At 38.7% G+C, this 13,066-nt stretch overlaps 1 protein-coding gene across 2 annotated transcripts in view; it reads left to right on the top strand.

Annotated features, from left to right (window-relative positions):
• The window catches only part of dnajb6b (DnaJ heat shock protein family (Hsp40) member B6b), a 33,977-nt gene extending 28,207 nt beyond the window's left edge, over positions 1-5,770 (top strand). For both annotated transcript variants that reach the window (XM_049564870.1, XM_049564871.1), the window contains exons 9-10: positions 2,015-2,173; positions 4,720-5,770. In XM_049564870.1, coding sequence (XP_049420827.1) covers positions 2,015-2,173; positions 4,720-4,829 — 269 coding nt within the window. In that variant the 3' untranslated portion in view covers positions 4,830-5,770. The remainder of the gene's footprint in view (positions 1-2,014; positions 2,174-4,719) is intronic.
• Positions 5,771-13,066: the final 7,296 nt, after the last annotated feature.

The following is a 13,066-nucleotide window of genomic DNA, read 5'->3' as shown; positions in this document are numbered from 1 at the left end:
AGAGTCACATCAGCACGGCACCAGATGTCTTGAACCAGGGGAAGGTGGAGAGTTGAAAATAATCTGGTCCACAGTTGTAGTTGTCATGTAGGGTTAGCCTCCTCCTGAACAGTGATTTATTTTAGGCTTTAGGCTCCAGCCGGCTGCAAGTAAGGCAGCTTTTGTCCGTCACACAAAGATTTTGTGTCTGTGTGTGTTTAGGTGTTAACCCGGGTGCCTGTGCCTGTGTGCACGCTTCTGTGTTGCAGTCTAGACGGTGTGTATCAAACAGCTTTTTACAGATTCATGCAGCATTGTTTGGCCCGGAGACAAATGACAGGCACTCTCAAGACAATAGCTGCAAATGAAAGCATCCAGAACTGTGTTCACTCTGCTTTTCAAATTAAGTCCTTGATCCAGAAAATAAAAGGCTGCCTTTATGAGCATTAAAAGATCTCATTATCATCACTGCACTTTGATATTGTCTTTGTTGAAATTAATTAACTGATGATGGATTACGCGACTTGATAGCGGAAGGAATCTTATCACCCAGGTAACCTGGTCCATAATAGCCCCAAATATTGATCCTGTGGAACAAAGCGCACAAGCTTGGAGTCACATACATGTTGGCTTAATCCCGCTGTCTAACTGCACCTGACTGGATCACCAGATGAATGCAGGATGGGATTAGTTGTTTTTTTCCAGAGCCGTTTGGAGAACAAGTAGCTTTGAGAGCCTTGAGAGTAAATTGTCCTGTTTCTGTTGGGCCCGCTGGGTGCTGGTCTCTCCTTGCAGGGGTCAACTCTGTGTTTTTAAAAGCGTGTTCAATTTAAAAAGTTGATTTGCAAACTCTAAAATAAAGAAGTCTGGGACCAAAGCCACACAAATCACCTGTTTTCAGCAAGAAAATAAACCACGTATGGCAAGTTTACTCAGTCAATTTCGACCTTAACACACCTGAAAAGCTTTTGTGACAAAGAAATCGACTCCGGTCAAAATGGAGGTCCTGCGGTAATAAGATGCCTGTTCTAAGAGAATTGAAATCCAGTGATGTCTTTGTATCTGTTGAGACCTGAGCACATGCAGCCGTCCTTGATTGCCTAAAAACCCTTGAGCTCCTCCTGACATCATCCAAACAGAGCCATCTCCCTCTGAAATATCACATAAAGCAAAGAAGAAACATCAAGGATAGTGTTGCAATGTAGCCACAATCTCTCATGTCGTTTTACATTCTACATTAATGATTAAAATGACTATATGTTTATGTCGAGGGGCTCCCACAGGTGTACAGCAATATGTCAAACAAAGCTGTCATGTGTCTAATGACTTTTGATGTGTTTAAGGCCAGGCTGTTATACACCGTGCAGGGGATTTTTGAAAATGCTGGTGCAGATCCTCCTCTAAATGGGACCAGGTTCAGCACGGCGAGCATCTGGCCTCCTTTCTTCTCCTCTTCACTGCCTTAATTACACAACACAATGGCGATGAGATCTGCCTGTAATCTCGCAGCATAATAAGTCTTCCCCCCCTCTATACCCTGCCTGCCACTAATTCAATATAAATGTAAATTACCTAGAGAAAAGAATAACCAAATCTCATTTTATTTACATGACTAATCACAATAAAGTCAGGCAGATGAAATATGAATGAAATATATGGTTGGCGTTTGAAAGGAGGGAGGGGTCTGTATCGCCTTAGGGACTCTTTCAACTTCTTGTTTTATATCATCTTTGTTGTTTCATGTTGGTTACATCAATATGCTTTTTGCACTTGTGCTCAACTTGCTGTAATAGATGTATGTTTCTTCCTGTCTGATTGTATTCACACTGCCAAGGGCATCACAAGGTAATATGTTTTCCTTTCAGCTGAGTTTTTTTTTTTTGCACCACACATCTCGTGTCAGAAGGCTGAAATTCAAAGACGCTATAGAAAAAAAAGTAATGTTGAACACCCCAGGCCATCCATCCAGACAGCGAGAAGAGAGGGTTTAGGTGTGATTCATTCCTGCTCTCCTCTGCTCTGCCCACACCCACAGACGTTGCAGCTGAAGACCCCTTGGAGGATGAGTTTCGCCGCCGCAGACAGAACACACTTCCTGGCCTCAGTCTGCATCAGCGCTACCTGAGGAACTCCGCCCAGAACCCCTCAGAGGAAGAGGAGGAGCATGGCCTACAGAGCCACGGACTAACGAGAGGTCCGCCCACCCGCCACTGCAGGGCTGATTAATTACCAGCACACAGGGCTCTACTTTAAAGAGTAGAGTCTTAATAAGCACAGCTAATCGTCTGCTTTTGTGCCTGATGGCCGCACAAAGGACGGTGACGAAGAGTGGCATGTTTGATTGGCACATGTAAACACCGAGGACAGAGGTGTTCATTAGGCGGCTCTGTTCCATGCCACAGTAACGACCAGAGGTCAGAGGTCTCCCTCTGTTTTCCCCACGGGGTCAGAAAGTCACACACAAAAGCTGAGCAATTATCTGCGACACACAGTCGCCGAATGTTTTATAAAAGCTGCTTCGTTAGTTAAGGAGGGAACCTTTAATTTAACTGTGCATACGTCTTCCTGCTGGGATGCAAACAAAGGCCCTAATTCTCTGTCTGAGATAATGACACAAACTACTCAAATATGGGTCCTCAGAGAGGGTGTTTTTAGCTGCTGCTGCCAGCTGAAAGTTTTTAAATGTGAGAAGAAATCTGTTCCACTTTCTAATAATCCACTCTTACAAGCCGTGACTAATGACTGTATTAATAGATAATTAATCATTTACTAATGCTTTATAGATAAGTTACAAATCATTTATAAGAATAACACTTTGGCTGCTGGTGTTCATCCTGTTTATCCTCTCACCTCATACTTGTCTTTTTAGCTTTCACATTCACAGTGACAGCCATTTGACATTTTGGACTGCATAACATCTGAACACTGTTGGAAGAAGTTTACCAAGAGGGCTTTCTGCCAGAAAGGGATTTCTTGGTAAAGGTTAGGGAGAAAAAAATATATATTGGTTTGGGTTAAAATTCACACGGCTTTCTGGCAGAAAGGCCTCTATGCAAAGTTCTCCCATTGCCATCTGCACCACAATTTATTAGCTTCAAATATAGATTTATTGCACATTTTCCCCTCTCAGAATAATCAAAGCTATTAAAATGAAAAAATATAATGTGTTAGATTTTGGTTGTTGCGTGAATTAAACAAATAAGGTATAACATTTATTCGTGAGCTTTAGTGCAAGTAGGCAACTTTTATTTCCTAGACACAGCCAGGCTAGCTGTTTCCCACTCTCTATCCAGTCTGAAAGCTTGGATAGGCAGAAATCTGGAAAAGGAAAACAAAACAAAACAAAACCAAAACGGCAGAATTTGAAAACACACTGTCCTCCTGCAGCCCTATATACTGATTTATTAATCTTATTTTATTGTACAGTTGACATAGCGCATTCACTCGGCCCCTCCTTGCTTCCCCTGCTTCTTTTTGTTTATGGGACCACAAATGAGACAAGAATGAACTAGATTGCTACCCGATGGTTTCGCCTTGCTCCACACCACTGTGAACTACCTCCCCCGGGTGAAAACCATGCAGCAGCTTTGGAGACGGAGATTTGGTTGGCAGCTGTAGTGGTCAGCGCAAACCCCCAGCGTCGGATGTCATAGCAGGCTGGGGACCAGCAGCAGTGCCAGGTCTAACCTGTGTAACAGCAGCAACAGAAAGTTTGCTGAACCAGCAGGGAGTGGGGGCTTGAGCTGGCTGGATTCAGGTTGGTGCCGCCACTGACTGGAGGTCGGCCTCTGGAGGTGCTGCTTGCTCTCCTCCCAGCAAGTTGGTCAGTAGTGGCGAGGAGTCAGGCACACGTTAGTTTTAGGCTTTAACATTAGCCACATACGCGTGAACTTGAGGTCAAAGCTAGCAGAAGGCTAAATTATTAATAGCATTTTGTGTCCATCTCTTAAAAGCTTCACTGATACTGACAGTTGTTGTGTTTCTTAAATTGTAAGCCTTTCTTTTAGATAAGCCCCTCTTTCTTCCTTGGGTTGCTTTGCGGTGTTGATAGTTTTTGCCAAAACTGGAATAGCAACTTTTGCCCCCGCCATCAAATAAGGCTTTCACCAAAGGAATGTCCACGTGCATCTGCATTTGTAGAACAGCAAATAGCAACACCCTCTCTCTGACATGACCTGTGATTAGTCAAAGTCTCCTGTCCTGGACTAGATTTTCTAAAGAATGAAACAGAGCCAAGAGGATGGTCAGAGTCTAGCTTTATCTCAGTCCACCTGAATTACAATATGCTCACACTTCATTGTGGGATTTCTGCTGAATGAAGCAAAACTAAATCTGCTGGGGCGTTGGTAGAGTAGTGGATAGTGCTGGTGCCCCATGTACAGAGGCATTGCCTCACTACAGTGGCCACGGGTTCGAATCCGGCTCGCAGCCCTTTGCTGCATGTCAGTCCCCACTCTCTCTCTGTCTCCCCATTTCACTCTCTGTCCTGTCATTAAAGGCAAAAAGCCCACAAAAATAATCTTTAAAAAAAAAAAAATCTCCCTACCCTTGCTTTAAAGCTAAGCTAAGCGAATCGGCTGCTGGTGCTAGCATCATATTTAACTGACAGATGTGAGAGTGGTATAAATCTTCTTAGGTACCTTTCAATAGAGATTTTTTGCAACCTGGCAACCCCATAATTTGATCTTATTGATGTCTTGTTACTCTAAATATTAAAGAATATGTTCTTTTATTTTGTAGGACACATGGACACAAAGAGGAAGAAAGTGTGGCTAAAGGATGCAGAGTCCAAAAAGAAAAGGTCTTCACGACACTTCCCTCGGTTTGGTGGACTTGGTGCCTTTTTTTAAGCACACACACTCACACACATATAAATATATATACACTTGTTGGCAGAAGTGCCATCAATCATATATGGCATTAGTTCATCGTTGCTATGTATCAGAGGCCCAACATCCCCACTGCTGCGCTGTATCTCACCTTGTCTATCAGCAGCAGTGCAGAGCTTAACTCCTGCCTACATTGCGTCAGCCAGACGGTAGCCTGTAGAGACTTCACTTCAATGTTTTGTTTTGTCGAAGATACATTTTTATTATTAGTTAAGCTTTGCTATTGCTGTATTTATTGTGGGTGGGCCCTGTGGATGTACAGAGAGCATTCTGAGCTTTAATTAATCTCCTATGATTGGACTTCTTCACTTTTTACAACACACGTTTTCATAAGTGTGTTAAAAGAGTTTAAGAGGAAGGAGAATTACAGTAGCAGCCTTGTTTGTGATAAGCTTGAAAATTACTGCAGTAATACTGTTTTGCATGTGAGAATAAGTGAAGGTCAAGCTATTCAGTGGATCCTTTTTTCAACAGAGACAAGGAGGGAGAGGGACATCTGGGGAATGTGAGAGTAAAGCCGACTGAAAGCACTGAAGAGAGAGTTTTATTACAGAAAGAAATGAACATGTTCTGTTCACTCTTCAATCAGACATGAAAACTGACAATCAACACTCTGGCAGCAACATTATCCACTCTTAACCTCTTCTAGCCACTGCGCATAATATATACTAAACCCTCTTGAAGTTGTTATATTGTTTTTTGATAGGATTCTTTGTACTGAGTGGATTCAGCAATATCTTAACCTTCTATGGGTGTTTTTGTAAAAGGTTTCTAAAGCAAAATATGGTTTTTGTCATCTGATTTGTTCCTGACAGGTTTTTAAGTGAGCGGAAATGTGGAAATGTCTGAAAAATGTTCATTTTTTATGGACTCTTACAAATAAATGCTTAAAGATAAACATGTCCTCTTGGCCTAGTCATTTTTTTATTGTGTTGTATCATATTGTATCTACAAGTCAACATATCCTCATACCACGGTTCATATGATATCTCATGAATTAGCACCCCTACTGGTTAGTTCTGGAAAAAGAATCATGGTTAGGTGCTGTCACATTATGCACTTCATGTAAAGCTACTTACTTAATGCAAAGTTATGCAGGACAAGTTTGGGAAAGTTAAGTAATGTAGGTTAGGTTTAGGAAAAGACAGATGGTTGGGCATCATCACGTTATGTAATTAATGTTAAGTTATGTAGGTTAGGGTTAGGAAAGTAAAGTTACGACTGCTAGGGTGGGGAAAGTAATGGTGTTTAGGTTAGATTTAGGAAAGTAACATTATGTAGGTTAGATTAAGGAAAGTTAAGTTACGTTGGCTAGGTTTAGAAAATTAACGTTACCTAGGTTAGGTTTAGGAAAGCAATATTACATTGGCTAGGTTTAGAAACTTAACGTTATGTTGACTAGGTTTATGAAAGTAATGTTACGTAGCTTAGGTTTAGGAAAGTAAAATTACGTAGGTTAGGGTTAGGAAAGTAAAATTACATAGGTTAGGTTTAGGAAAGTAAAATTACGTACATAGGGTCAGGAAAGTAATGTAACGTAGGTTTAGGAAAGTAATGTGATGTAGGTTAGGTTTATGAAAGTAACATTACCTAGCTTAGGTTCAGGAAAATAATGAAACGTAGGTTTAGGAAAATAATAAGACAGAAGTTAGGTTTAGGAAAGTAACATTATGTAGGTTAGGTTTTTAAAAAAGTAAAATTACACAGGTTTCAGAAAAGACACAAAGTTGGCTGTTGTAACATTACATTTTTAATGTTATACATAATGCACATGATGACATGACCACGTACCTTAAAATAACTAAAAATTGTTTCACATGGGACATGAACACCGGGCTCATGGGGGAAAGTCGTACATTTGTTTGACCATCCACCACCCCAACCCACCTTGGTACATGGACTTTGCTCTTTATATTATTTCCATTTTTACTCCCATCAGCACATTCGTCACATTATTGCAGCTTTCACGATTACATGGGATACAGATTATTGGCTCATGATTACATGTGGTATACATCATGGTATATATGAACAGACACAGATGAGAGCAGTGAGAGTGAACTAAAACAATGAAGTTGCTAGCCATAAAACCAAAACAATGACCTAAAGACACTAAAATGCTCAGAAGAATGTGTATCTCTTCATAATTCAGTGTGGATTCTTCACTATGAGCGACCCTTTTACTATTTCATAGATTGGTAATAGAAACATATTTATTGGAGTAGCTCTAACCAAATTGCTCCCTAGCTGCAGTGTAATTTATACACAATAACACAATGTCTTCATAATAATCAAACCATGCCAAATCTTAATCATCTTATATTTCCTTCATGTCTTTGTTGCCAAGTCACCTGAGCTGCAGTGTCTCTCTCCTGCTGCATATGTTCTTTACCGACCGCTCTCCTGAGCACAGTAATTGAATAGAAGCAGGGACAAAACTCCCTGGATTTTTCTGTCACATGGGCAGAGCCCTGGAAGGAGCAGTATTCTCAGATTATTTTGAATGAGCCTGCAGTGTTTTGTATTATTCATGTGGCAGAACGAATGCACATGACCCAGCAACTCATTTGGCCCTTGTTCCCATGCAGCAAGTAGTCTCTAAGGGTTTAATTAAACAGTGTCGAGGCAGTGGCCCATCTCTCTCCATTGCCTTACTTTTTACAGCCCTCCCCCTCTTCCCGAAGTCATTACACAACTGTTTCTGACTGGGTGAAAAAAACAAAAAAAAACTCCCTGTGAAATCCTCCTATTGACTTCCACTCTGAGGACATCTACCTCCTGAGGAGCGAAGAGCAGAGCGACAGCTCACTGTCAAGCTCCCTGTCAGCCGCTGTCTGCTTCCTTTAAAAGGAAAAATCACCCACTTGCACCCCCAATGAAGCAGAGCACCCATCGACACCCATCACCACATGGAGAGAAATCATGTTAAACGCAAGTATTTACAGTTAGTGAAAGACAAAACCCTGTCTGTCTGTTTGATAGATAGATAGATAGATAGATAGATAGATAGATAGATAGATAGATAATGTTCAAAGTAATGCTCAAAAGAGGAGTGGAAAATAAGTATCAGGTAAATTAAAATACTACACAGTGAGCAATGTCGAAAAGGCATCAATAAACCAGTGCCCCAGAGCATGGCAAAAAAAAAGAATACGAATAAAAAATAGATAAATAAATAAATTAAAATAAAATTCGTGTTTTGTGTACAAAAACAAAAACCCCAACAACATAAAATGCAGCAAATAAATGCTGTTTTTGGGGCAGCTGTTTGATTGGTTTGATTATAGCACTGAGTTTGTCATCTGTGGTGTCACAAATTGCGTCATACATGTTTTATTCATATCATGCAAAAAGCAGAGAGACTCGACCTATTGTCCAGCCTGATCAACGCGGACGGCCTCTTTGTTGCTATTGTAATCAAAAAGTGCTGCAGCCGTTCAAACAGGAGGTCATGACCGCAACAAATGTATACTGCTGTTGGAATTAATAAGTGTAACTGCATTTATAGCTGCCTGTGATTGGATTAAATCAAACCAGCTCTGAAACATGTCTTTTTTTTTTTAACCAGCAGGATTTCACTGGTTTGGCACAACAATTGCTCATGAATCCCTTGTATATTAAACAAGCTTTGAACAGTCGTCACTGTAGCGAGAATTTGTTACTCATCTGCTCATTAGAGAGCTTTTGTTTTACTCAAGGACTTAAGACTTTCAGTGAATCAAAAAAAACAAACAACCTTGGGTCAAAGAAGCTTGAATCAAGAATATCTTTAAAAGAATTTTACAGAATAATTTTGCAACCAAACAGCATTGGAGGGAGGTAGCTCGGAACAGGACGTACAAAGTGAGACAAAAAGCCACCTGGGTGTGCTTTATTTTGAAACAGCTGCCAGACAGGGATCAAGGTGTAGCTAAATTGGACTGAGATTTTACCAAGAGTGCACTCAGCAGATTAAAAAAGAAGAAACGTCATAGCAAGTGTTCTTTTAGTGAGGTTAATAAAGTTGTTTGAAGGGAGCAGACAGATTTGCACCTCCACCTACAATAATGACTTTCCACACAGTAGTACAGCTTGAAGCATTTTCTTTGAAACATAATTTCACATAAATGTGTAGACATATTTTTCTTTAAGAGTTAGTTTTCCTGAGTAGCTCATTCTTGACTGTTATCCAACTGAATCAATAAATATACCAGTTCTTCAGTAAATGACTGTTGATGCATTGTCTCTTTATTTGTATGTGTTGCTTACTAATGTACGGAAGATGAGAACAGCCATTTCCTCATTCAGGGAGAGAGAAGCTCATGAGCTAAGGCAATGAAAGGAAATAATTGCCCCGGCGTTTAATCGGACCAGCGTTTAATATGCAAAATGGAGTCAATTTGCGTCTATTTGCCACCGGGCAAAACAAATAAATACATGGCTGTTCTTCCGTGCTAATGCATTGCATTTGTTTTTTTTTTTGTTTTTTGTTTTTTTTTGGCATGCCATAGTATGACAAATTAAGGAGTGATTTTTTGGTACACTATAGTATGACTTTTTATAACATAGTATATCATGACTTTTTTGTCATACTATAACATGACTGTTTTGTATAGTGTAAGTTTTTTATGACAAACTTAAGAGTGATTTTAGTGTTAGTATGATGATTTTTGGCATACTATATCATGCCTGTTTTATGACCTACTGTTTGATGCCTTTTTTGGAATACTACAGTATGACTTTTTTGCATACTAAAGTATGACTATTTTTGGCATACTATAGCATGACCTTTTTGGCATACTATAGTATGACTTTTTGTAACTTACTATATCATGACATTTGTGGCATGCTATAGTATGACTATTTTTGGCATGCTATATTATTAATATTTTTGGCATGCTATAGTATGACTATTTTTGGCATGCTATATTATTAATATTTTTGGCATGCTATATTATGATGTTTTTGGCATACTATAGCATGACTTTTTTGGCATATTACAGTAGGACTATTTTTGGCATGCTATTGTATGACGTTTTTGGCGTGCTATTGTATGACGTTTTTGGCATGCTATAGTATGACCTTTTTGACATACTATAGTATGACTATTTTTGGCATACTATAGCATGATTTTTTTGACATACTATAGTATGACTATTTTGGCATACTATGGTATGACTTTTTTGCATACTAAAGTAGGATTATTTTTGGTATACTGTAGTATGACTATTTTGGCATACTATAGTATGACTGTTTTGGCATGATATAGTATGACTTTTTGACGTACTATAGTATGACCATTTTAGCATGCTATAGTATGACTTTTCTGGTATGCTTTAGTATGACTGTTTTTTGGCATACTATAGTATGACTTTTTTGGCATGTTATAGTATGACTTTTTTGGCATGTTATAGTATGACTTTTTTATGACAAACTATATCATGACTTTTTTGTCACACTATAGCATGACTTTTTTTTTGGCATACTATAGTATGACTGTTTTGGCATGATATAGTATGACTTTTTGACATACTATAGTATGACCATTTTAGCATGCTATAGTATGACTTTTTTGGCATGCTTTAGTATTACTATTTTTTGGCATACTATAGTATGACTTTTTTGGCATGTTATAGTATGACTTTTTTTTTTATGACAAATTATATCATGACTTTTTTTTTTGTCATACTATAGCACAGTGGCGGCTCCTGCCAAATTTCTTGGGGGGGGGGGATTAATGTGGCTCTACAATGACTGAACAATCCACTGTGATCATCAGCAGACTACTTTTCATCAGTTTGCCCACATAAATACCTTTGAATGTAAACAGAGACCTGTTTTACCATTGATCAAATAAAATTGAGTACTGAGTCACTGTCAGTCTTAATCAGAAAACATTTTATTATAGCTAAGTGGAAATTCATTTTGTGTTCTGATTAAATGCAGGCATACCCTACAGCTTAATACAATGCACATCACATAGTATCACTGCTCTTTGACCTGACCTGAATGTTTTTTGTTGTTGTTTTTCAGTTTCAGTTATATATTGGGGGGCATTTTGGGCATTGGGGGGGAACGTGTCCCCCTCAGTGTATATGGTGACTACGGCCCTGTCAGCATGCATAATAACGGTGCAGTTGTCTGGGTGCGCAAAGGTGAAGTGTGCTGGTCTTGTCATACAAAGTTTGATGGAGTGTCAACTGGACAATATGGAGATATTTGCATCTTGAAAGCTGGACTACAAATGTGGATAGACAGGGAGAAACACACGCAAGCCTAAGATGTGGTAAAATACGATATTCCTCACTATATGAAGTGACTGATAACAAGATCTGTATAATGGATGGTAAAGAAATTAGTCAGGTGTTTATTTTGTAGACAATTAATCTGTATTTATAGCGTGATGGGATGACAGCACAATGATGTATGTGATCACTGGAAAGCTCCGGTTCCGCTGTTTCACGTGATGTGCGTGGCTTCTCGCTAATGGTCGCGGAGAATATCCATAGAGAAGAACGGTTGTGAATTTGGACGCACTATGCGTCGTTACTTTATAACCTATATGGTTAAAAAGCTTCTTGGATCAACTGGAAACGTTAGTCATGTTGATCTTGGACGTGACCGCTGCGCAGTGGCGCTGCCTCATCTGATGTAGGAATAATCGGAAAAATGAGTTTCCGACCGTATAGCAATATTTCAGTGAAAACGATTGACGACGCGTTTTTTAAACATTTTGAATGATAAAATACAACACATCTTCTTTGTAATGTCCATGTTGTCTCCACATTAGGACTTAAACGCTCATGAACACACAATGAAGTAAGAACGACTTCCCAACTTGGGAAATCGGACCATCTGAGGAGCACATGAATTATACTTGGTGGTTTACGTATGACGAAAACACGTTGGGGCAAGCCCTCCCGGAACCCATAGAGATTGCATTGGAGTATCTGCATTTAGAAAAAAAAGCATTTTACATGGAGGTCTGTGAGAGTGAGTCAGGGCGATTTCCCGCCAGGCTGATATCGCCCCAAAGGGCCGGAATGTGACTTCACACTACATCTGATTGGATATTCAGAGGCAGGACGAGCTGTTTCAAGTGAAAATGATCAGTATAATTAATATATTGTGTGTATATATGACAATAATGATGATGATTATCGTACATTTGTTATCATCATCTTTCTTTTCTTCTGTGGCTCAAGGAGGGGCGGCGCCCTATCTCCCTCTATTGGCCAGCCGCCCCTGCTATAGTATGACTTTTTGGAATACAATATTCTGACTTTGTTGGCATACTATAGTATGGCTTTTTTGCCATGGTATAGTATGACTTTTTATGAAACACTATAATATCACTTTTGATGGCATGACTTTTTTGGAATGCTATAGTATGTCTTTTTTGGCATATTATCTCATGATCTTTTTTGCACACTATAGTATGACTTTTTATAACATACTGTATCATTAATTTTTTTAATCATACTATAGCATGACTTGTATGACTTTTTTGGCATGCTATAGTATAGACGTTTTTATAAAAAACTACTGAGTGACTTTTTTGTCATTTTATATCATGGCTTTTTTTGGCATACTATAGTATGACTTTTTATGACATACTATATCATGACTTTTTTGGCATATCAAGACATGACTATTTTTGGCATACTATAGTATAACTTTGTTAACATGCGATAGTAGGGCTATTTTATGACAAAGAAAAGTGATTTTTTTGACTTTTGTGGCATGCTACAGTATGACTTTTTTAGCATGCTAAAGTATGACTTTTTGGCACACTATAGTATGACTTTTTATAACATACTATATAATGACATTTTTGGCATGCTTTAGTATGACTTTTTATGACAAACTGTATCATGACTTTTTTTTCCATAAAAATACTATGATATAGTATGCCAGAAAGGTTATACTAAAGCATGCCAAAAATAGTCATGCTATAGTATGCAAAAAAGTCATACTATAGCATACCAAAAAAAAAAAAATCACTTTTAAGTTTGTCATTAAAAGTCATATAAAAAAGTCGTACTTTAGCATGCTAAAAAAGTCATACTGTAGCATGCCACAAAACAAAATTATATGATAGTATGCCAAAAATAGTCATATCATTATATGCCAAAAAAGTCATGATATAGTATGTCATAAAAAGTCATGATATAGTATTTATAAAAAGTCATACTATAGTATGCCAAATATAATAATTC

The sequence above is a fragment of the Epinephelus fuscoguttatus genome, linkage group LG21, assembly GCF_011397635.1.
Source record: "Epinephelus fuscoguttatus linkage group LG21, E.fuscoguttatus.final_Chr_v1".
Lineage (NCBI taxonomy): Eukaryota > Metazoa > Chordata > Actinopteri > Perciformes > Serranidae > Epinephelus > Epinephelus fuscoguttatus.
This window is presented reverse-complemented; position numbering and strand designations above follow the sequence as displayed.